Below are 27042 nucleotides of genomic sequence, written 5' to 3'. Positions count from 1 at the left end.
CGGATCCCACCCTTCCAGCTTCCGGGGAAACACCTGATGCCCAGTATGGCCAGTCCAGCCCTGAAGAGTGGAGTGGCGTAGACTGGAGTGGAGTAGAGTGGCTTGAAGTGGCATAAAGTAAAAAGGCATAGAGTGGCTTAAAATTAGAATGACAGAGTGGTGTAAAGTGAAGTAGAGTAGATTGGAATAGAGTGGTGTAGAGTGGAGTAGGGTGGCATGGAGTAGAGTGATGTGGCGTAGAGTGGATGAAGAGTTGAAGAGTGGAGTGGAGTGGTGCAGAGTGGCACTGAGTGGTATAGAATTGTGTGGAATAGAGTGGTGCAGAGTAGAGTGGCGTAGAGTAGAGTGGTATAAAGTAGAGTAGCAAGGAGTGGCAAAGAGTACAGTGGTATAAACTGGAGTGGAATGGCATAGAGTAGAGTGGCATTGGGTGGGGGTAGAGTGGAGTAGAGTGGTGTGCAGTACAGTGCCATAGAGTGGAGTGACAAAGACTGGTGTGGGGGGTAGAGAGGCATGGAGTGGCATAGAGTAGTGTGGTGTAGCATAGAGAGAAGGTGGTGTGGAGTAGAGTGGCGTACAGTTGAGTGGCATCATGTACAGTGGCATAGAGTAGAGTGGAGTGGCAGAGTAGAGTGGCATAGAGTGGAGTGGCATAGAGTGCAGTAGAGTGACACTATGGAGTGAAGTGGCATTTATTGGAGTTGTGCAGATTGGCATGGGGTAGAGTGGCATTGAGTGTAGTGGCATAGAGTTGTATTTCGTTGAGTGGCCTAGAGTAGAGTGATGAAGAGTGGCATAGAGTAGAGTGGTGTAGAGTGGCATAGAGTCACATGGAGTGGCGTAGAGTAGCGTGGTGTCGACTAGAGTAGTACGGAGTGGAGTGGGGTAGAAGAGCAAAGAGTAGAGTGGTGTAGAGTGGCATAGAATGGAGTAATAGAGTAGAATAGAGTGGAGTAGTGTAGAGCGGCATTGTGTGGAGTGGCACAGAGTAGAGCAGTGCATAGTGTCATAGAGTAGAGCAGTATAGGGTCGCATCAAGTGTAGTGGTGGCGTAAAGTAGAGTGGTGTGGAATAGGGTGGCTTGGAGTGGAGCGTCATAGATTAGGGTAGAGTGGTGTGGTGAGGAGTGGCATAGAGTAGAGTGGCGTGGCATAGAATGGAGTAGTGTAGAGTAGAGTGGCATAGACCAGCGTGGACTGGCGTAGAGTGGTGTAGCATAGAGTGGTGTGGCATAGAGTTAAGTGGTGTAAAGTGGAGTGTATAAAGTGCCATAGAGTGGCATTGTTGGAGTGGAATGGAGTGGTGTAGTGAAGATTGAAGTGGCATAGAGTAGAGTGGCATAGAGTGGTGTAGAGTGAGTGGCATAGAGTGGCATTGAGTGGCTTAGGGTGGAGTGGTATAGTAGAATGGCGCAGAGTGGAATGGAGTAGAGTCGAGTGGAATGGAATGGTGTAGAGTAAAGTGGAGTAGAGTGTAGTGTAGGGGAATAGAGTAGAGTGAAGTGGTGAAGAGTAGAGCGGAGTGAAGTGGTGTAGACTGGCATATGATGAAGTGGTGTAGAGTGGCACAGAGTGGTGTGGAGTGGTGTAGAGTAGAGTGGAGAAGACTAAAGTAGAGTGGCATAGAGTGGTGTGGAGTGGTGTAGAGTAGAGTGGAGAGGACTAAAGTAGAGTGGCATAGAGTGGAGTGGTGTAGAGTGGAATAGTGTAGAGTGGAGTGGCATAGAGTAGCGTGGCATAGAGTAGAGTGGCGTAGAGTGGAGTGACCTAGTAGAGTCTCGTAGAGTGGCGTAGAGTGGAATCGATGAGCTTAGTGTTGCATTGAGTACAGTGGAGTGGTGTAGAGTGGCATAAAGAAATAGAGAGGAGTGGAGTGGAGATGAGTGGCATAGAGTAGTACAGTTGAATGTGTAATGTCATTTGAACTTAGGAAATCACAGCGTGAGGCCTGTCTTGCAGAGCGCGGATTAAGTGCTACCCTGGTCTTTGCTCTTACTAGCAAAGATTGTAGAAGCCAAAACATTCATTGTTTCTATTGTAGTGAGGCCAGGCGGCTTGGATTTACAGGATAGTCCCAGTTTTTCACAATCTGACCCAGAAAATGTCAGTACATTTAGCACATGTCCTGACTTTCAGAGAGGGTTGACTGAACACAGAGGAAGGCAAGTTGTTATATTTTCCAGTGCAAGTTTAGATAGCAACACTAATCAGAAAGCAATATAATTAACACAGGCGATGCAGTATAAAAATTGTGTTTAATTACCTTTTAGTGCCTCTTGCTTGATATACATTGTAGTCCTACTTGTATAGTTGTGGAGAGTCCTGTTTCTTGCATTTCAAAATCACACTTTGACATACATCACACATGTACGTATATATGCAGACAACAATCAACATCCATACACAGACAACACAGCTTCAGACACCAACACACAGAAGCCACCAGACACAGAGGTGTTCAGGTTCACAAACCTACAGGCATGCACGCACATGAGTTCATAGACATGTGGCATTCAGACCAGCACAGAAAACACGAACAGACATACACACACACACACACAAGCACGTACAGAAAAACACATACAGACATCAATACAAATCACCAACACACTTCAATGCACACACAGAGAAAATCACCAACACACTTCAATGCACACACAGAGAAAATCACCAACACACTTCAATGCACACACAGGTACACACACCTATGGACATCCTTGCACACACAGACCAACACACCTGAGCCACCACCTCACACACGACCACATGGTGAGACACCCACAGCCATAGACCTTCAAACACTTTCAAACGTACAGTCACCCATGTTCACCAACTCATAGACATGCAGATGCCCATACACACAAAAAACTTTAGGAGAGATATTCATATACACAAACGCACACATGCAAGCGTGCAGACACAAAGAGACAACCAGGCACGAAGATACCCATGCACACAGATCTACTGACACTCATGTATACAGACTATGCAAACCTATGCATAACAACTCATAGACATACAAGTACCTATGCGGACAGTCAACACACAAAGACTTCTGCACAAACGTGCACAGAGTACGGACATAAATAAACACACACATTCATGCACAGGAATAGAACATCAATAATTGGCTTCCATGCACACACAATAAAACACACCTATAAACACCCATGTGGACACAGACCCACACAACCACAGACACCAATACATGGAGGTACCCATGCACACAGACCTTCAGGAACTTCTGCACACAAACCATCAAGCATGCAGTCACCCATGTACCCAAACTCACAGACACAGATACCCATGCACAAAAACACACAAAAGACTCTCAGACATATAGACATCCACGTGCGCATGCGTACACGTGCACACACATGCACACACACCTAAAGACACAAATGAACACATAGACCATCTCTTGTACAGACACCAACACACACTCAGACAGCCAGACATGATGGTACCCATGCACAAAGACCTACAGGTGCTCAAGTATATAAACCATCAGACTTGCAGTTACCCATGCACTCCACCTCATAGACATTCAGGTACCCATGCTCACTGACCCAGACACACACACAAACACACATATACACAGAAAGCTTGGATACAGCTATTCCAGCATTCCCAAATAACACATATGCAGCCAGAGAAAGCAAAGGTAGGCCTGCCTAGATTGGCTAGCAGGACCTATGGCTACAGATACAGAGACGGCTAGACAGATGGATGCTGGTTTCATGCATACCTGGTGTACGGTTTAGCACTGAGTGCAGTAGAAAATACTACAAAATCTGAAGCAACTGTCAAATCCAGATGAGAATCCACAAGCAGAATTTCCTCCATTAAAGGGCCTGTAGGGTTAAGGAAATTCTGTTATTGGAATCTCCTCCAGATTTAGCACTAGCTCCAGAAATAGGTGGACTCTCTATTATCCCCCAACTCTAGACCAGGCGTTTCATCTGCAGACATCCAGCAGGGAAAATTACATTTGGAGGTGGATAAAAGATTAGAGGGTCAAGTCCCATTCCAATGTTGGTTCTTCTTGGGTGTTTGGTGAATAAGTACTTCTGCCTCCATGTACTTCCAGTGGGACAAGTGTAAAAGAATAGTGTAACTGTGAGCAAAAGACAGTTTCAGGGGATGTCCTGACGTGGGTCCCTTGCTCACTAGGCCACTGGAGTCAAGCTATCCTGGCTGAAGACGGCTGATAGCCAGAAACCGGTCCTAGGATGCTTGATTCCGGTCCAGGGAAGACATGGCTTGGCAGTTCGGGCTGGACTGTTCCCATGAGGCACAGGGTCAAGACTGATTTGCATATGGCCATGTCTGAACTGGGGTGGCTTGGTGAGCAAAATAACGATGGATTAAACCCAGATCTGTGACTGGGGGTGAATGTTTTGCCATTGTGCAACATTCCGTCCATCATCTTGTGTGTTTAGAGTTTCAGGGGAGGTGTAAGGGAACTGAGGCCACCTCACCCACAGCGCGCCTACTGACAGGCCAGGTTGCTTCCTACTCACCAGAGATTCTATATCAGGCAAAAGCTTGGAGCAACCTTTCCCTGTCTCAGGACCGTCACATCGCTCCAGCAATTCAGGAACGAACTCAAGACCTGGTTGTTCGAATGAACAGATCGCAACGCAGCAGCTTGTAACTCCAGCGCCTTGAGACCCTCATGGGTGATTTACACGCTTTATAAATGATTGATAGCTTGATTGAGGCATTATCAAGTAGCGGAATGCAATTTGAGCATGTCCCAATGGACCACTAACGGATGGGTGACCGATTTCAGAAGCAGGCTTGTCAGACGTTAGTGTGTGGGCTGGGGACAAAACTTGACGCAGGACCCTCTGGATGCTCCTCCTGTTTTAGCCCGGAGCGATAAGCAGCATCTGGTTCTAAGTAGTCAAAAGTATGTACTTCATGGCATGTGGCGCCATCTATTGGTGTGATTACACTTGTCGCCTCACTATTTATTTATTGATTTTTATTTTTTTTATTTTGTGTCCTTATATATGCCACCAGAAAGTATCAACTCTAGATGGGATCTCTCAGGGCCACTGGCACAAACCAATTTTGATTCCATTCCTGGATTGAGTGCTAGGCCTACAGAGGTCACCCAGAGGTAGGCTGTCTCCTTGTCCAACTCCCAATGCTGTTTCGTTGTACCTTGCCCCACGGGAGGACAGGACCACAAACCTCTGGCATTATCATTGGACTCTTTATTTATCGGACCATGCTTTCAACGCAGACCAGACCTTAATAGCACCCTCTCCACTACATAACATATCAGACTGACTAATAGCCATGGTGTTTCTTAGGCAATCAGCAAATCTTGGGGGGGCCTCAGATTTCCACTCTCTGCATATCTCCCTCCTTGCAATGACAATAACATATAATAGAAACTGTGAGGTGCTGTCTCTGATGTTATATCCATGTGGCAGGCCGAAGAGGATCAATCTTGAACTGCAAGTAACTGGTGTTAATAATACCTCCTCTAAAAACCCACACACCTGCCGCCAGTAACTAGTAATTTCTGGGCAGTCCACAAACATATGTATATCGTCGGCTGTAGGGAATTTACATCTTGGACAATAATATGAGTTCGCTGAGATCTTTGAAAGTTTCGCGGGAGTCCAGTATACCCTATATGCAGTGAACAGGTGGTCCTTCTGAGGTTAGCAGGTTTTATGATCTTTTGTGAGATTATAAATGAGTCTTATCGCCTCACTATTGATGAAGATGGCAAAGTTGCTTGCCATTAGTAGCTGCTGAGGAAGCGTGAAGCCTGTGAAAGCGTGGAGCCTGGGGCGTGATGTATCTTGCTTTCATGGAAAGTATTTGCATATGGCCATGTCTGAACTGGGGTGGCAGAGTGGGCTAAAGAACGGTGATGGATTAAACCCAGATCTGTTGACTGGGTGTGAGTGTTTGATTGATTCAGATGCTACGTCCATCACCACCCCCTTTTGTACCACTTCATGGAAAGTATGGCAAATATATATGTCAGCTTCATAGCAGGAACAAATAGATAATGGTATTTTAAAATCAGAAGATATAAGGAAACATGGAAGGAAAAATACTGATAAACAAAGTAAATAAAGCCTAGGACTAAGTATTGGCCATTTGTCAAGACTTGGCAGGAAACAGACATACCCAATGAAGGTAGAAGTCTTCACCTGTTGTCGCACTCTGCGTTACTCTGGTTAATCATTGGTACAGCCCGACCATGGCAGACATATCTGCTCACTACTGCAGAAATAAATATGTGACTAGAAAACAGAGCGATGGACGGACGGATGGATGGATGGATGGATTACCTGCAGGTAGCAATCTAACCCCTCTTCGCTTGGCACCTCTCGATGAAGTGCCCTCATCACGCCCATGCTATTTTTGGCCTCTTTTCTAAGGTCATGCTAGGGCAGACAGGGGCTTAGCTTCCATTGGTGCAGCAGGTGCAGTGGCACCCAGGCCTAGAGGCCCGAGTTCCCACTGAACCCTACTTATTGCTGTAGTTCACAGTCCAAACAGCGTCCAGGCGGCCCATGTGCTACCTTGCACTAGGACCCATGACACACAGGCTAAGCCACTGAGCACAGCAGGCCCCTTAATCACTTCTCTAAGGCGAACACATGTCACACTGCGGGATATCAGAGCTCAGTTTGAGCCAAAGAAGAGACATGCAGCATCGAGCTCTCCTTTTCCAAATTACTTTTTTTCGGTTCAAATGAGGATGAAAACATTTGTCACCAGACTAGACACAAAGTGCTGGGAGTACCCGGATAGATAGGCCAATCCCAGCTGAACACTGCAATTTGAATGCATTAGCTAAAACAGTTTTATTTTCCAGGCGGCACATACTTTTGGAGTTTTTACTATGTGGACCATTAGATTTGATTTGTTTTTAGGATTCGAAAGATCTAAATGCGTTTCTGCATTCTGAAAAAAATAGATGTAATACTTGGCTTGTTAGCTGTGTGGGCTATTAAACATTTTCGTGAAATTGTCTTTGTTTTATAGAGACAATTATCAGAGACTTGCAAGGAATCCCCCTAAACAAAGCCTGTACCGCCTTATCCCCTAAAGACATATGCCATGACCTTTAACACACAGAAAGGTCACCCCACAGCTGGATTTTGACATACGGTTATATACATTTGCCAATGTTTGATTGTTAAAGACTCTCTGGGGCATATTTACAAGCCCCTAACGCCACCGGCGCGTCACTTTTTTGGATGCTCTGTTGGCGTTGCGCTGTTCGCCATATTTACAAGTTGGCGCAATGCCACTTAACGTGGCTTGATGGCACCTCGTAGATATGCCTCTTTCTGCCGCAGTCCGCTGCAGCAAAGGGGCAGACAATGGGTGTTGCAGTGGGTGTTCCACTGCAACACCCATTGTTTTTTTATGCCGTCGCAGATTTACAAAGCTGGGGCAGTGCCAAATACTAAAGCCAGGTAATACCTGATTTTAGGATGATGATATGAGGAGAAACGTACAATTTTCTCCTCGTTTTTTGTTCTTTCTATGTGTGCTGCAATCACCCCTGCGGCGCAGGCACCCTTGCAACTTGGCGTCAGGGTGCCTGCACTGGCACTGGGCAGCTTTTTTAGCGCTAGGGGAAATGCAGGGTGTGCCATATTTTTGTAAATACGGCGCATCCCTGCATTTTGAGGCGGTGCCAAATTTGACGTAACACAGTGCTCCGGCATGTTCTTGTAAATATCCCTCTCTATGTAACAAAAATGCTTGACGTCAAACCCTAACTGACGTGCCACCTTATACGTTGAAAATACGAAAACCAATAACGACTAAAAAAGCATGTTTGTCTACCAGAAGGAAATGAACTGCTTACAATAAATCACCGTAACACACACAAGGTAAGTAGCTTCCATTCGACAATGGTCAGCAAAGTACATCGGTGGCTACTTGAGAACCTAGCACCAGAGGTACAAATCCTTTTTAGGAATCGGAAGCTTGAGACCGCAAATAGGGTTTTTCGTATGTGCCAGTCTGATTTTACTAGTTGGTAAAGTTTTACCGAGGGTGTTGTTGGTGTCTTTTACAAATACCGAATCGGTATGCAATTTATCAATGGTTTGGGAAACGAATTAGGTATGAGTATCACTGTTAGTTAAAAAATACTTTATTTGATTTGGTTTAAATCATACAAAGAGCGGGATAACCACTAAAAACACATAAGCACCTGTGACTTAAAATTCATATATAAATACTAGTTTAGTGAGTTAACTTTCTTTTTAAACATTTTGATCGATAAAACACTGAAAAGTTACCGACGCCAAAGTTGGTTTGCAAAGGAGAAGAGGTCTCCTATGCATATCTTGCCTTTCTTTTAACATATGTATGCTATTGAAGTCCTCTAATGTAACTTGGAAGTTTTTATCCATTCACCGTTTTTATGTCTTGCTTTTTATAATAATTTGTATTGTTGCTGGTATTTTTTGGATGTGTACTTTTAAGGATATTTTATATCCAAATAAAGTTTCTTTCTTTCTTCAATCAAGGTCTCCTATGGGCCCCTTCCAATTTGTAAAATTTAGTTAAAGTTCGGATGGGGTTAGGCACTGGTTAAAGGGAACTGCTGCCAACTCACAGTGAAACTCGAAAATAAAAAGTTTTTTTTAAGCAACCCTGTTTCCTTTATTGAAAATTGGCTGCTTTTCTTTAAAAAAATAATATTTATTTAAAATTAGTCACAGACCTGGTGTGAGTTTTATGAATTGACCTATAAGTACATAGGTCGGTTCGATAGGACTCAGTACAGCTTACAAAAAGACTGGTCAGAAATTGCGACTAATCGTACATATGGCCCCTGGAGGCTGAAACTGTCACACCAGTGAAAACAGCAGTTGCCACAGGTATATTGTGGGTCGCAGGCTAGGCTGGGTGAGGCAACAGCCTAACAGGGAAAGCTAAGCCAGAGCCGAGCAAATGGTCCAGCTGGGCTCTAAGAACCAGGGGGCATATTATCAAGAACAGGAGATAAAATTATCGCCGCTTTATAAGCAGGAAACTGCCGCTAAAGCGGCCATAATGGGCTTGATAATATGTCCTTGTGAATTCCCATAGCAGCCCAGGTTCTGGTGTTAACCTGGGCTTCTATGGGAATTCACAAGGGCATATTATCAAGCCCATTATCGCCGCTTTAGCGGCAGTTTACTGCTGCGCCTGTTCTTGATTATATGCCCCCAGGGCCGGACTGGCTGTAGCAGGCACCGGGCATTTCCCAGGTGGGCCGCCAGGGTGGGGAGCGGTTTTGAGTCCCAGGAGACGCTCGACCGCACTCCCCCCCCCCTCCCCGGGGGCCGGCCGAGCAGGGTGCCAGGGCCGGTTTCGGTTCCCAGTCCAGCCCTTCGAAGAACCCATGCAAAAGCCCAAGTGTGAAAGTAGTTGGCATCTAAATCATGAACAAAGAAAATGAGAAAATATGGTAGTCTCTTCCAAATAATAAAAGGTTATTGATTTCACTTGCAGAAGTGTTTCGCCTTAATACATTTGATTATTTTTGTACAGCGCACACCCTGAACTCAGGTGCTGGAAGATTCTCTTATATGTGATAATGAAGAAAAAGCAGGCTCTGTAAAATTAAATATTTCCTTAGAATCACCCATGTATGTCAAGTGGGGAAGCCTGGATTGGTCCCAGGATTTCCGGTTTCACATAATGCAATTCACCGACGAGATAGCAACTTCTTTTTCTCCTTTTAACAACAGGGGTTTATGCTTTGTTTGTCATCCTTGGTGCATGTTTGAAGTGTGGGGGTGGCAGGCAGAAGCCACTTCTAAGTTCGGCTCGTTTTGGGCTTGAAGGTCCGAGAGGACCTCGAGCTGAGCCAGCGCCAGACCTGTGGCTCAGAACACAGAACAGATAAAGCATAGGTGCAACATAGCAGTGCAAGCTTCTCTCACACACAGCAGAGGTACACCCTGAGAAGCAGCACCTTCCTTACACAAGCACAACACACACAGCATGCGCTGCTGGTCTGCAAGCTTCTCTCTCACACAGCAGAGGTACACCCTGAGAAGCAGCATGCTTCCTTACACAAGCACAAGAGATACAGCATGTGCTGCTGGTCTGCAAGCTTCTCTCTCACACAGCAGAGGTACACCCTGAGAAGCAGCATGCTTCCTTACACAAGCACAAGAGATACAGCATGTGCTGCTGGTCTGCAAGCTTCTCTCTCACACAGCAGAGGTACACCCTGAGAAGCAGCATGCTTCCTTACACAAGCACAAGAGATACAGCATGTGCTGCTGGTCTGCAAGCTTCTCTCTCACACAGCAGAGGTACACCCTGAGAAGCAGCATGCTTCCTTACACAAGCACAACACACACAGCATGCGCTGCTGGTCTGCAAGCTTCTCTCTCACACAGCAGAGGTACACCCTGAGAAGCAGCATGCTTCCTTACACAAGCACAACACACACAGCATGTGCTGCTGGTCTGCAAGCTTCTCTCTCACACAGCAGAGGTACACCCTGAGAAGCAGCATGCTTCCTTACACAAGCACAAGAGATACAGCATGTGCTGCTGGTCTGCAAGCTTCTCTCTCACACAGCAGAGGTACACCCTGAGAAGCAGCATGCTTCCTTACACAAGCACAACACACACAGCATGCGCTGCTGGTCTGCATGCTTCTCTCTCACACAGCAGAGGTACACCCTGAGAAGCAGCATGCTTCCTTACACAAGCACAACACACACAGCATGCGCTGCTGGTCTGCAAGCTTCTCTCTCACACAGCAGAGGTACACCCTGAGAAGCAGCATGCTTCCTTACACAAGCACAACACACACAGCATGCGCTGCTGGTCTGCAAGCTTCTCTCACACACAGCAGAGGTACACCCTGAGAAGCAGCATGCTTCCTTACACAAGCACAACACACACAGCATGCGCTGCTGGTCTGCAAGCTTCTCTCTCACACAGCAGAGGTACACCCTGAGAAGCAGCATGCTTCCTTACACAAGCACAACACACACAGCATGCACTGCTGGTCTGCAAGCTTCTCTCTCACACAGCAGAGGTACACCCTGAGAAGCAGCGCCTTCCTTACTCAAACACAACATACAGAGCATGTGCTATTTGTGTGCAAGATTCCCTCACGCACGGCAGAGGAACACACTAACAAGCAGCATGCTTCCTTACACAAGCACAACACACACAGCATGCGCTGCTGGTCTGCAAGCTTCTCTCTCACACAGCAGAGGTACACCCTGAGAAGCAGCACCTTCCTTACACAAACACAACACACACAGCATGCGCTGTGGTCTGCAAGCTTCTCTCTCACGCAGAGCAGAGGTACACCCTGAGAAGCAGCGCCTTCCTTACTCAAACACAGCACACACAGCATGCGCTGCTGGTCTGCAAGATTCTCTCTCACGCAGAGCAGAGGTACACCCTGAGAAGCAGCGCCTTCCTTACTCAAACACAGCACACACAGCATGCGCTGCTGGTCTGCAAGCTTCTCTCTCACGCAGAGCAGAGGTACACCCTGAGAAGCAGCACCTTCCTTACACAAGCACAACACACACAGCATGCGCTGCTGGTCTGCAAGCTTCTCTCTCACACAGCAGAGGTACACCCTGAGAAGCAGCATGCTTCCTTACACAAGCACAACACACACAGCATGTGCTGCTGGTCTGCAAGCTTCTCTCACACACAGCAGAGGTACACCCTGAGAAGCAGCATGCTTCCTTACACAAGCACAACACACACAGCATGCGCTGCTGGTCTGCAAGCTTCTCTCTCACACAGCAGAGGTACACCCTGAGAAGCAGCGCCTTCCTTACTCAAACACAGCGCACACAGCATGCGCTGCTGGTCTGCAAGCTTCTCTCTCACACAGCAGAGGTACACCCTGAGAAGCAGCATGCTTCCTTACACAAGCACAACACACACAGCATGCGCTGCTGGTCTGCAAGCTTCTCTCTCACACAGCAGAGGTACACCCTGAGAAGCAGCGCCTTCCTTACTCAAACACAGCGCACACAGCATGCGCTGCTGGTCTGCAAGCTTCTCTCTCACGCAGAGCAGAGGTACACCCTGAGAAGCAGCGCCTTCCTTACTCAAACACAGCGCACACAGCATGCGCTGCTGGTCTGCATGCTTTCCTCACTCACGGCAGAGGAACACACTGACAAGCTGCATGCTTCCTTACACATACAACACACACAGCATGCGCTGCTGCTCCGCAAGCTTCTCTCACACAGAACAGGTATAGTCCGGCCAGCAGCAGCAGTACGAGCTACCGTGCACAGAAAATGGTAATACAGCAACAGTGCAAGCTCACAGAGCAGGTACACAGACCTTCAATGAAACTGAACAGCAACTATATGGAGAGCAACAGTCCAGTCTTCCTCTATATACGTCATATATTCAACAATGCAGCATCAGGCAGATGTCCTCAGATATCCAAACACATATGTGCACCAAAAGTGATGGTAGCATCAGTGGACAGTGCACATAAACACACGTGTTCAACACAGGCAGTAGCAGCTCAGGCTTCCTTCACATGCACAGCTGAGGACAGCAGCAGCAGCTCAAGCTTCCGTCACACACTGGCACACGGTTCAGGACCAGGCAGCCCATCCACGTTTATTCAATGCTCTACCAGCAGGGCGGGGACAGAGCCCAACCCAGTTAGTTGCTTTAGCTGAACTAGATCAACTGATGTGAACTAGGACTACACCTCCCAGAATGCATTACGTTGTTAAAAAGGCTCAGGACTGGATCTCTGTGTCCTTGGTAGTCTTAAGAAGCCTCAAATATGATCTCTGGTGGCCACATGTTTTGCTGTGTACAACATGGATGATTAGGAGGGGAAGGGCAGCCTGTGGTTCCCCTTAGGTTCCTATTAGGGGAGGGGATGTGGCGTAACAGACAGAGCTGCCGACTTTAGAACAGGGGAACCGGGTTCGAGTCTCGGTGTCAACTCAGCATCATGTGATTCTGGGCAAATCACTTAATCTCCCTGTGCCGACAAAAAACTATTGTCATTTTGTAAGGTACCTGGTGCTCATGTAAAGTGCTACAATACCTTTGGGTCGAGTTCGTGCTCTATAAAACTGCAAAAAAAATGTAGTTTTGGCTAAATGCAGTGATGTGCAGTGACGCCAGCCATCTGTAAACAAAGCAAACCATAATCTATTTTTGCAAAGTCATTATAAATGTATACTAATGTAGGAAAAAGCAGGCATCTAAAATAACCACACCTGGTTATGTGATAAATACTGCTGTCTTAATGTACTCTAAAGAGGTGGAGATCCGTTGCTAGAATATTTATATTAAAAAGGTGTTTATATCTAGCTGTAGATATAGTAGGTTTGCAATTTCTTAGTTCTGCAAATAACAGGTTTACAATTAAAGAAGTGAATTCCATTCATTATTTCAGACTCGGAAGGATGAAAAGCTGAGTTGGCTCTGCAGATATATAAACCTGTTACATTCAAGCTACCACATAACCTGCTGTAAAACACTCCTAACAACCAAACATAGTATTTAGTTGTAACCCAATTGTTTTCACTGTATTTACCCTGAAGAAGGACCCAATGAGGAAACCTCCTGGGGCTGAAACCTGTCACTACATGATTTAGCCCTGCTGTGGATGGTGTAGTTCACCAGGCCACCAGACCACACACCAGGCCACACACAGATCAGTGCAAATGCTTAACTCAACGTGCTACATGCAAGAACCTAAATGAAGTTGCATAATTCATACAAAAAACACAAGTAACGAAAGAGCCCAAAAGTGCTGCACTCATTCTCACTGTTGATGGAAGAGGGTGGCTGGACTATATAAATAGGCAGCTTGGGTGTGAGTACATCTGGGCATGCTCACTGCTTAACCCCTTCACTGCGGGGCTGTTTCACCCCCGCTGTGCTGGGTGGCAAGGGGGCGCACAGCGCCCCGGTGCTCATGACGAGCTCAGCTCGTCATGAGCCACGGCGCTCCGGTGGTCATGACGAGCTGCCCATGACGAGCTGCCACGCTCAGCACAGCAGGGGAATTAGCTCAGCGTGCGAGCGTTCCATTAAACGGGCGCGGTCATGACGAGCTCAGCTCGTCATGAACCACGGCGCTCCGGTGCTCATGACGAGCTGAGCTCGTCATGAGCACAGGAGGGGTTAAACATTCATTGTTTGGTTATAACACGCTTATGCAGTTGCAAGGAGCCTATGAAGGTGTTTATGTTAGAAAAGCTGTGTGACTGTCTCCGCCCAGCACTTCTATGCTCAGAAATATATCATCAACCGACCTGTGAGTAGAAAAATGCTGAGCTCTGCCTCATGTTATGAGAGTTATAAATCCTGTCTCTCACACTTTACCAGATTGTGCAACCATGGTGTGGACAGTTTAACTTCCAGCAACTTAGGGGGCATTTTTATCATTATGTGACGCAGCGCAGCACAGCAAGCCATCGTGCGGCGCTGCGTGACAGGGAAGGGCCAGGAATGCGACGTGTTTAACATAATATGGTGCATTCTTGCCTTTTCCTAGCACTGCCGTGCGCCAATGTCGGCTCTTGCACCATGGTGCAAGGGTGCCTGCGTTGTAAGCAGGATTGTTTTTGAGCAGGAAGGGGCGCCTTCCTGCACAAAAAACAATCCCCTGAGGCATTGTCCTCTTCCTGTGTGTACTACAGAATGCAGCACATGTAGAAAGCAGAAAAAACACAGGGAAATAAACATATTTCGTCTCGTTACGTCTCTCTTCGGGAGGCGTACAAGTTTCGAAGATATCCCAGGTCTACCAGTATTGGTAAATCTGGAAATGTGTCAAGATCCATGGGCGTTGCGTAGGAACAACCACGCAACAACCATCTAACGCCTCCCTGGGGCAGAGTAATGCAACGCAGCGATTTGTGCTGCGTTGCGTTACTCCGGATTTATACAAGCCACTCGGGGCCACACAAGGTGGCCTTGCGTGACTTGATAAATTGAAGTTTAGTATTGAATCTTGCTTGAACCCTGTCGCGCGGTGCAAAAGCGATTCAACCCTTTGATAAATGGGAAACATCCTTTACGATGCAACTTTTACCACGCAGTGCCTTTACAACGCAGGTTTTTCAACGCAAGTCATTACAACGAATGGCGCTGGGGGGCGCTCTAGGATAGGTAATAGTTTAATTTTCTATCCAACACCTTCCCTACTATCCACGGGGACTGGAGTTGGAATAGTAAATTAAACTGTTCACTATCCAGCGCCCCCCAACGCAAGTCGTTGTAACGACTTGCATTGAAAAACCTGCTTTGTAAAAGCATGCGTGGTAAAAGCATGCGTTGTAACAACATACATCCTTGATAAATATGGCCCCAGATCCATTACCTGTCCAAACGTCTAGCAATTAGAAATGTGCTACAGCAAATGCTCAAGAATAATACATATGCAAACAAATTCAAATGGTAGAACCAGGACTGCGTCCTATTAGATCTAGACGTGACAGGTGTTACTATTAGCCAATTTATGGTACACAAAAATGCGCTCAGAATGATGAAAGTTTAAATAACAAAAAATGCCTTCACAGGATTTATTTCTAATTATTTCAATTCTTATAGTTTAGTCACCCAACGGTGATCTTGAATCCACACAAAATGCAGGAAAATACAATTGGTCAAATTATTTATTTCAAAATTCAGCAATTTCAATACTGAAGATATGGCAACATATATACTACTTCAATGTTCACATTGCATTCACAGTAGTATACCAACACTTTTCGCTGTAAATATGGGTCAAATGAAAGACCATATATCCCTTTTAAATTTAGAACATCAATACATTAGTTCCATGTTGTTATAATAATCCTTCAATCTGCGAAACAGTGTTAAACTGTCGACGTTTCGATCCCCGTTGGTCTATACAATCCTTGGGACCATCATCAGGACGGACTCGTTGCACATCAATATCTATGAATAAATACAATTAAAAAGAAGGGACAACCTTGAATTCCCTGCATAGAGAGGCATCGTCTACTCATTTCAAAAACAACCAAGTGATAATCACCTAGGTGTTACCGGAATACCCCAGTGCACAATGTATCTAGTGTGAATCAGACAGGACCAATCACCAAAGCCAATCACCAAAAATAGATAGATAAACCACCGAGTACCAATAAATCATATTACCATGTACTTCCAGCCGGAAGTCTCAGGTACTCCACGTAATTTTTTAAACTATTGGACACAGGTCCCAATGTCTTTCTGTAAAAAACCGACATACCTTCAGAAACTATTAACTAACTTGTCACAGAACAAACATACATATATATGCAGGGTCAGAAACCATACTCACAGCAATGCTCCATGCTAGCGTATAAATAACCTAAAGACACAAATATGTCGGGACATTAGCTCCGTGTCAGACTCACATTAATGGAACCCTCAATCAGACAAAGATTACGGTCTACTTACTAAAATAGTTGGAGTGCTCCACGTACACAGGTCGTGTCTTGCCAGTATCAATCAGGCGAATGCGCCGCGCTGGCTCCACACAATACTTAACCTCGCGCGGTCGAAGTCACGTGACAGTGTAAACCATGTCGGCCATATTGTAGCATGCAAAATCTGCTCTAGATCGTACTAGATCATCGTACTGTATAATTTATAAGTAGATAGATAATCTATGGGCATGACATAAACTAGAACGACAACAGTTTCGAAACCTAGATTACTCTTATTCGGTAGAACGTGCCCAAAATTGCGAAGTTCTACCAGTTACAAAACTTAGAATGGTGTATAGATATGATAATCGGAAAATGCTATATTAATTCAGAATGCTCGCACTGATCGAAAAAAGCTACATTCAATCAGATTCAGCTTTAACAAGACATGGTAAATTCTAGTGAATCCCACATACTCAGCTGACTAGAGAGAATTTTTGTAAAATACATGTGTCCACTGTGGCCCCACAAACACTCCCATCTTGGCAATCAAAATATTACAGAATTTACAGTGTAGCTAAAGTCTGCCACTCGATAATTGAATTTAATCCCTGTTCCACCGATTTACATCTCCAAATCCATTTGTTTTCTTTTTGGATTTGGAGATGTAAATCGGTGGAACAGGGATTAAATTCAATTATCGAGTGGCAGACTTTAGCTACACTGTAAATTCTGTAATATTTTGATTGCCAAGATGGGAGTGTTTGTGGGGCCACAGTGGACACATGTATTTTACAAAAATTCTCTCTAGTCAGCTGAGTATGTGGGATTCACTAGAATTTACCTTGTCTTGTTAAAGCTGAATCTGATTGAATATAGCTTTTTTTGATCAGTGCGAGCATTCTGAATTAATATAGCATATAGCATTTTCCGATTATCATATCTATACACCATTCTAAGATGGCGGCCAAGTTTTGTAACTGGTAGAACTTCGCAATTTTGGGCACGTTCTACCGAATAAGAGTAATCTAGGTTTCGGAACTGTTGTCGTTCTAGTTTATGTCATGCCCATAGATTATCTATCTACTTATAAATTATACAGTACGATGATCTAGTACGATCTAGAGCAGATTTTGCATACTACAATATGGCCGACATGGTTTACACTGTCACGTGACTTCGACCGCGCGAGGTTAAGTATTGTGTGGAGCCAGCGCGGCGCATTCGCCTGATTGATACTGGCAAGACACGACCTGTGTACGTGGAGCACTCCAACTATTTTAGTAAGTAGACCGTAATCTTTGTCTGATTGAGGGCTCTATTAATGTGAGTCTGACACGGAGCTAATGTCCCGACATATTTGTGTCTTTAGGTGATTTATACGCTAGCGTGGAGCATTGCTGTGAGTATGATTTCTGACCCTGCATATATATGTATGTTTGTTCTGTGACAAGTTAGTTAATAGTTTCTGAAGGTATGTCGGTTTTTTACAGAAAGACATTGGGACCTGTGTCCAATAGTTTAAAAAGTTACGTGGAGTACCGGAGACTTCCGGCTGGAAGTACATGGTAATATGATTTATTGGTACTCGGTGGTTTATCTATCTATTTTTGGTGATTGGCTTTGGTGATTGGTCCTGTCTGATTCACACTAGATACATTGTGCACTGGGGTATTCCGGTAACACCTAGGTGATTATCACTTGGTTGTTTTTGAAGTGAGTAGACGATGCCTCTCTATGCAGGGAATTCAAGGTTGTCCCTTCTTTTTAATTGTATTTATTCATAGATATTGATGTGCAACGAGTCCGTCCTGATGATGGTCCCAAGGATTGTATAGACCAACGGGGATCGAAACGTCGACAGTTTAACACTGTTTCGCAGATTGAAGGATTATTATAACAACATGGAACTAATGTATTGATGTTCTAAATTTAAAAGGGATATATGGTCTTTCATTTGACCCATATTTACAGCGAAAAGTGTTGGTATACTACTGTGAATGCAATGTGAACATTGAAGTAGTATATATGTTGCCATATCTTCAGTATTGAAATTGCTGAATTTTGAAATAAATAATTTGACAAATTGTATTTTCCTGCATTTTGTGTGGATTCAAGATCATCGTTGGGTGACTAAACTATAAGAATTGAAATAATTAGAAATAAATCCTGTGAAGGCATTTTTTGTTATTTAAACTGTTAATACCCAGCCTTGACGGGAATATTGGGTGGCTCTGTCCCTTCTTTGATGCAGAATGATGAAAGGCTGAGCCTGCCTTGCCTACATTCGAACCTCACTGCATTTTTGTCAAAGGAAGATTTCAGCTTGCTGAGCCGCACGGCAGAGTCCCTACAGCAGCCCATCTTTTAGTAGGTGCATTCATATTCAACAGCACAGCACCAGCTGTTGACAAGAAGTGAAATCGAAGTAACACACAAAAAAAAACAAAGCAGCTTATGTGTCTAGGGGTGGATCACTAGCATTTCTACCACAATGTATAATCCGCGCCCTGAGATGGAGCGGCGCCCATGCCATGATGATGTCACATGATCTCGAAACCTCAAGCACTATACATTTTCACCTTGTCACTAAAAATGCATCTTGATTTTCCAAGCACACAGGGTTGACCCATAATGAAATACATAAGTGCTGTGTGCCACAGTTATAGCATTTTAATAGTCTGTTATTGTTTGAAGATGTTGAGAGGACAGCCACTTCCTCCCCTACCTGGGATTTATAGCCTTTTATCGCCTGACACTGGCAGCGATTATTCCTTTCCCCTCCAGCCCTCAGTCCATTATTTCACTTCAATGGACCAGCTGATAAAAAGCGGCCAGCTCCGCTCGTCTCGCATTGTGTGCTTTTTATGGTCCGGCTTGACAGCGCGGCTGTCACCAGACAATTATGTGAGCATCACTAGAGAGGGGTCAGCAGTACACGTTTTGATTGGCAGAAGGTGTGTGATTCTACACAAAAAAGTGCTCGCCCTCCACAGAGCAATGATGAAACTTTCAGGGACACACAGATGACATTGTAAAGCTGTAGAAAGTGTCTTTGATAACTCGATAATTTATGGTGTTTGTGTTTCTCTGGCTGCAGCACACATGGGAGAAGGGCATTCATTAGCTACATGGATTTTTAGGTCAGCTTCACAGTGCCACTGTCACTTGACCTTTTAACATAGACAACCCTTTTTTACATAGTTCCTTGCTTCCACACAAATACATATTCATTGCAATGCTATTCACTTGTAATGCTTCACATTACCATACAACATTCCTTTAAAGCTAGACCTATTGGCATTGCCAATGCTTGCTTTAGGGTTGGTTTTATCAAAGGCTTTTATATATATATATATATATATATATATAAAGGGAATTTTAGGCAACCCCTTTAAACAATTGATCTGTTGTTGCATCATTCACAGTTTACTTCAGCCGGGTTCTGTAGGATCATGCTACACGCCCCAAAAAAGTGCTTCGACACCCCATCAGGGGTATCAAGCGCTATACAAATGAAAACCCTTCCCTCTTCCAGCCCTCCACTATTCTTTTCAATCCAAATAACAGACTAACATGTCCACTACTCAAATTATTTTCATATTCTCCCAGACTATTTCACCGCTAATCCTTTTTTGGTTCCGGAGTAGCATGCTGCTCACCTAGAAGCAATTCAACGCCTCATCAGGGTGGCAAGCGCTATATAAATGCAAACTTTTTGCCTCTTCTATCCCTCCACCATACTTCTCAATCCACATAACAGATTAACATATCCACCACTCAAATTACTTTCATATTTCACTATACTAATTTCATCACTAATCCTTTATCGGTTCTAGAGTAGCGTGCCACTCGCCGGAAAAAAACACTTAGACGCCTCTTCAGAAGTAGTAGGCACTATATAAATGTAATTTCAATATAATACAATACAATACATCATGGGGCAGTGGGAGAGCCCACGTCAGTCACTGGCTAGCGTCATTGTGAGCGACAGCTTTCTGACCTTTCAGAAGGACCTTTTGTGCCATAAACTATTATGGGAATGTGTTCATTTGAGGCCAATAAAATATTTTACCTTTTTTCCAATTTTTTAAAAAATATTCTCAAGGGCCCCTCCAGCTACCACAAGAATGTTTTATAAAAAACAATGATAAAAAAGACCAAGTACTAGCAAAGCCAAAAGGCAGCCAGGCAAACCGATTAGTTTGGCTAATGGCTATTACGTTTTACGTTCACTAAGGCAGCTTTCCTGCTCCCTTTGGGTCAAGAGAAAGTTTATTGAAACTTACACATGCAACCGAAAAAGCAGCATATTAGTCACCCCGATTACTCATGACACTACTCAAACAACCACAAAACATATCCAGTTTCTTTAAGCATTCATCAGTTCGAGGTTGAAGGTACTCAAATCTGAAGCACTTCAAGGCCATACAAATGTCCACACAGTGCTACACAAATGTCTGAGACATTACTTGTACAGTTTGTGCTTAGACCAGAGGAGTACCAGAGCACAGCATATCATTGCTTGTTAAGTGTTTATTTGCATAAAACCTGATCAGTGTGCTATACTTTCATCAATGCACACTACAGCATTATGCACAGCAATGGAATAACCCCATGAGAGAGCAGCAAAGGTAAAACTTCTTGTTTGAAGCGCCACTCTTGTAATACCAATGCCATAGTTCACCCTTACCCCATCTAACCTCAAAATAAAAGCACCAGTAAAGCTAATTGGCCTGGTTTCTGTTTTGAGAACCGAGTAAAGCACTACAAAAACCCTGCCGCAATACAGAAACAAAACAAAATGGCTGCTTTCTGAGTACAATGGATCTATGAGATGAAGAATTCGCGAGGTGATGATCCAGTTTACTTTTAAGCTGTAAAATAGTACACAATGCATTGTAAGGCAAGCACTCCAAAGGAGGCGGAATGATACATCAAACAGCCAATAGCACGAGGAGTTAAAGAAATTTACTCCCCAAGGCAAAGCCAAAGCCTACTGAATTGGTAACAATATGTCTTGCATGCAGCTGTTCTGTCAAGCCACACCTATAAATGGTGGGGAACTGACATTCCTTTGGGGTAAATGATCAGTTTTGGGACAACTCTGTTCTCCTTTGGAATTACGGAGCCGGTTATGTATCCGAGAAAACATTAAAGATCTCAGGCAAGGTAGGGTGGACTGAATGCACATGGACAATTTCAAGATGTCTGCAGATTTCACTCATTGTTTTTATTCCAGGTAGTTGAAGAAAGCAAATTAAAATCAATGTCTTCCCTCTGCTTCAGAACAGGCAAAGTAATCAGGAGCTGCCACTCAGGTGTTCGCGAGGACCGAACATCATTAACAAGATTTTGCAACAGACATAAGATTAAATACCTAAATAAATTCCCTTCTTTTTAGCAAAGTAAGGGAGTTTAAAAAAAAAATCTTTGCTATTAGTAAGTACAGCATATTCTACATGACCTTATTATGAAGTATGTTTAGTACAAGGTGTTTAAAATAAATACCACCACTTAGATCCCAGAGCAGGAGGTGAAGGGCACAGCAAAAGACCAAGGAGTCATTCAGAGATGGGCGGAGCCAAAGGGCTCCTCCTCCGCTGTGCTTCAGATCTCCTGGCCCATGAAGAGATGGGGAAAGCTGTGTTTCTGACGGTGGAGGTTCAGCAGGCGGCTGTTGGAAATGCATGAAATCCACAGGACATCCAGGTCAAGGGTGGTAGCCTTTGGATGCAAATGATACCAATTGGCATTGCCAGTGCTTGTTCATAATTCTCTTCAATCTGGCAAAATCAATATTGTATCTTCCCAATTACTGCGCCAGTTCTTCTAGTGACCACTAGATGGCAGTGTAGTGCAGCAAACTGGTATTGTTTAAAAGTGCTATTCTTAGTCAGACAGATGACAGCTCTATCAATGGTGAAACCAAAAAGCTCTTGTGAGAAGACAAACACAGAAAGGGAGGAATGCATGGAGCAACTGAGACGGACACAAAAGATATCAAATATTGAGCAAAGACTGGCTCTGTGGAGTATTGTATACCAGTGCTTAGTTTGCAAAAACGATAAGTGCCAGGGCTTTTGTCAGGAGGCCACTGCAGCTTGCATCACATATTGACCCTGCAATGCTGCCAATGATAATAAACACAACCACTAATCATCACACTCCTACAAGTGTGACAATGCGGACCATTTCAGGCCCCAAAAGCTATAAGAATGGCTTGGGTGGCAGGTGATAGTGATTTTTAATGCATATTGAATTAATAACTAAATTTTGTTGTGCGCATCTCTAAAATAGCCAGGCAGTGCCACCTTGTGGCAGACTGTCACAAGCGCCAGTTTTGAGAATTAAGTGCTGGTGCTGAGCACTTGAAACTACTGGCTCAAATTAAGCACTGTTACCCGACACCGACGAACAGCTGATGCTATTTGTAGTGAAACTTAAAAAATGTAACACTAACCCTGACGTGCAGGGTGAAAACTACCTTCATCTGATGGACTATTTTTTTTGCTTTTCAGGAAAGGACCTTCATTTGGCATTTATTGCTTAAAAACAAAAGGGATTGTCCAGGGGAGCCTGTTCAGGATTTAATGATGAAAGTGCATCCACCACATGGTAGCAAGGGACCTGAAGATATGGCATGTGGTCCTGTGATGAGGGGGTGAGGCAAGGGCCTCTGCCAACATGTAAATGACTTTGCAGTGTTTCCTCAAATGAATCAAGGAAAGGTGGTGATAGATAAGCCAAAATATATCAGTTCAATCCAGTAACAAGAAAGGGACATGACGTCTCAGGTACAGCTGAAGTCCAACTCAAATCAACAAACTGATTGGAGTTTGGGACCCGAGAGCCATGACAAGTGAAATATAAACATTCTAGTAGTTGAAGGCACAGAAATAAGTGAACCAGTATAACAATTTTCCATAGTTACAATAAATACAACAGAGAAAAATACTCAATACATAACAAAATCCTGCAGATGCTTGGGTTTGTGTGAAACCCCCTTGGACCTGTGTTCTACCAAAGAAAGTTCAGCAACAACATAATTTTGAGAACAGACATTAACTCTGATTTCGGTCAACTCCCCTGTCAAGATCATGGAGTCCTCTACACCATCACCTCCACTAGTGGCCTGGAAACCACGCCTCTCTTGGCTCTTACTTGGACCTTCATCAAAATAAAAATACAGTTCTTCTTTTACATTCTCATAAAGGCTGGTCGCCAAGACCACCAGAACCAACTCTGTGCAACACTGCATCTTTTCTCTTGCTCCACCATTTGTCATTTTCCACCAAGACTGCATGCTTAGCAACCCACACAATATTGATGGAAGGATACAACTTTGAGGACCCCTTCCAGCAACTACTAGGTCTCCAGATCTTGACCACATCCACAACTTGAAAATCCTGTGTCTTGACTATATTCAATTCTTCGTACCTTGCTTTACTCCGCTCCTACGCAAGTTCAACTCTTTCGTCAACTTCAGACAAACACAGGCACACTTTAAGTGCCACCGTTTTTTGACGCGCTCATCTGGGTGAGAGCTTGGTCCAAGCAACAACAAACAGAGAGTTTACCATGTTGTGAAATGAGAAATGTTCCAAAGACAGTCTCCTTAACATTCACCCTTGAATGACATGCCAACTGGATGGTCTCCTTCAACATATGATTCACCCTCTTGATCATACCCTTTTCTAAAGACTATATAAGGATCTTGGGTGATGATGGATGCCCTATGGACCTATAATGAAGCAAGGAGCTTATGCCTAGTCAGAGCCTAAGACCGCACCTGTTTGACACACTCCTCTTCGTATATTTACGAGTGAGCAGGAGCAAGGCAATTGTCAATGGTGACCACATGCATGTTCAACCTTTATCCCGTTGAGCAGACATATCACAGGCTCTCTAACGAGAAGACTCTTTCCATAAATACATGGGTCACCTGTGGTACCCTTTGATGTGGACACCGACAGGCACCCTTTACATGGAGGCTTGCAGTGTATGCAAAGGTAGACATGAAAAGAGAGGTGTGGGATTCTGCAAAGGCCATACCTTGTCTAGGGTATCAAATGCCTTGAGAATGCCCAACTCATTCCCTCCTCCCCCGGACAGACAAACTTTACTCACAGTGTAATGATCAGACACATGCTGCCCTCACTGGTGAGCAGACACCCCCCCACCTTCTGTGAGTTGACGCACTTTCCGCCTCTTCTTAGGAAGTGAGCCGTCAACTTACATCCTATGACCTTCGATTGAGCATTTGTACTATGCGTCTCAATGGAGAAAATATATTCCACTCTCATTTAGTGAAAAGCCATAGGCACCTGCCTTTCCAGTGTTTGGACACCTACCTTCATATCTCTTTAGTAGGCACATCCTCCACCTCCATTGCTTTACCACACACCTTTTCCATCGCAGAGCAGCAGGCACGCTCCTACTCTTAGGTGAGCAGGCCGGTGTCCAATGAACAATGTAGTGAGCAACTTACCACTTCTATGATGAGGATATATCATTCATCCTTTCTGGGGCTCAGACACCACCCACTGGTAAGAGGAGAGTTTCCCTGGTGAGCAAGCGCTGCCCCCATGAGACATGATCCCACTCTTGTGAGACCGGATACCTACTTGCCCCGTCCCGCAAGGAGACCTCGCCTTCCCTAGGGGGAAGAATCATGTTTCCTTGACTTGTGAGGTGGTCCTTGCTGCTGTGGTATGCCACCGGCTCAGGAAGGGGACACCTCCTCTCTCCTTTCCAATGACCAGACACACTCTTCCTGGTTCATGCTCCTTCTTACCATGATGCCGGTGAGGAGGCATACGCCCTTGCCACAGTACGTATTTGGCACCATATCGCCGTAACCGATGGACAGGAAGGTGATGGATATGAGCCACATGGCACTGAGGAAGTTACTGGTGACATCCTGCTGGTCGTGGTACCTGTGAAGAGAGACACAACATCAAACTGTGGCATTATGGGAGGATGGATGAGAAAGCAGCGAGTAACATAAGAGATGTGGGATGCTGGATTGGGAGAGGATTTGAATCCTGGTCAATTTTCAGGACCACATCCTGGTGTTTACATGTATAGTTCCTGGCTGTCTATGTAAATATCTTAATACGGGCATCGAATGCTCCCTGGACCCATTTTGTGAATAGGAAAAACTCAAATCAATCAATACATTCAAACATTATCTGGTAGCAGAAGTGTTTTCTAGTAGCAAGAGGGGTTGATCAGTGGCAGGAATAGGTGGTGGTTTAGTGGTAGAGGGAGTCGTCTTGCAGGGAAATTTGGTTTAGCGGGATGAGGAACCATCCACAAGGTAGGCGGTGGTTTAGTCAAACAGAAGAAGGTGTGGTCGAGAGTCAAAGGTCATGCAAGGTCAAAATGTGGTCTATATCCAGCCTTTCCTCTCTTAACTCCAATCTGAAAGATCTGAATCTCTTACTGCCATCTGCCTCTGAATAGCTCTAAGATGTCCCTGGATGAACTCAACAGTGGGGAGAATTTATTTTCCCCACCAGGCCCCTATCTCCTTACCTTCCTTCAGGATACCCTTCCTGTCGCCCTCATGGCAAGAACCTGAAAGTAAATTTCTGACAACTAAATGTGACTTTAAACGTTTGTCTCAACCACAGCCACACATGGGAAAGTATCCAGCAATTAAAACGCCCCCAACTTCTACCCCACCTTCCTTTCCGAACAGATACTCCACTTGTCAGCATCCTTAGTATGACCAAGCGGAAACACAGCAACAGTCCTATGTCCAACCTCTAACTGCGCTAGCTTGCCCATTTAGATATAGTCAATAACTATAGCTGAGGATACTGTTCATCGTTGCGCGTCACTAACACTTAAGGCTTGCCTCTCAAAGTGGTCCTTCATCAGATCGCACATCATCACACCTGTCCATGCTTTCCCTAGGCTGGCTTCTCTGGGAACATGGCACTGTCTAGTAGACTACATGCGGGAAACATCCTTTACACCGCGGATGTTTCAACGCGGTGCTGTTACGGCGCGTCCTTTACAACGCAAGTCGTAACCACGACCTGCGCTGGAGGGCGCTACAGGATTAAGAATAGTTAATTTACTATTCCAACACCTAGTGTCCACGGGGACTGGTGTTAGAATAGTAAATTAAAATATTCTCGATCCGCGCGCCCCCAACGCAAGTCGTTGTCACGACTTGCGTTGTAAAAAACGCGTTGTAACAGCACGCATTGTGACGGTACGCGTCGTATCGTCGTACATCCACTACATGCATCATGTGCAAAGTTATCCACCTTAAAAGCTCTGAAGATATATCTTAAAATCTTCACATTTCCTAAAGAAACTGGAGCCTGAGAAGCCAAGCTTGGAGACTCCCACATTTAATGAGACCTTCAAGCTCAAAGGTTTTTTCGAGATCACACAAAAACTGCACTCATCCTCTCGTTCTGGACAATAATTGATGTTTTCTGAAGGATAGTGAATGTGTCTAGTTGGGTAGCAGGCTGTGTTTCTCAGCGGCAAAATCTCTTGTCTGATTGCAAAAGAGTTAAGATCCCATTTGCAAGGCAGGGAGCCAGTGTCCATGGCCAGTCATGGGCTTGTTTTAAACTATTTTGACCCGGATTACAAAAGGTTCAGGGTGTTTTTACT

At 44.7% G+C, this 27042-nt stretch overlaps 1 protein-coding gene across 1 annotated transcript in view; it reads right to left on the bottom strand.

Annotated features, from left to right (window-relative positions):
• Nucleotides 1-27042, bottom strand: part of KCNN3 (potassium calcium-activated channel subfamily N member 3) — a 526431-nt gene that overhangs the window by 131434 nt on the left and 367955 nt on the right. The window contains exon 4 of the mRNA XM_078671377.1: nt 25199-25340. Within this exon, the coding sequence (XP_078527503.1) occupies nt 25199-25340 (142 nt within the window). The remainder of the gene's footprint in view (nt 1-25198; nt 25341-27042) is intronic.

Source organism: Lissotriton helveticus, chromosome 12 (assembly GCF_964261635.1).
Source record: "Lissotriton helveticus chromosome 12, aLisHel1.1, whole genome shotgun sequence".
NCBI classification, from domain to species: domain Eukaryota; kingdom Metazoa; phylum Chordata; class Amphibia; order Caudata; family Salamandridae; genus Lissotriton; species Lissotriton helveticus.
The sequence above is the reverse complement of the archived record's forward strand: the minus strand, read 5'-3'. Positions and strand labels throughout refer to the sequence as shown.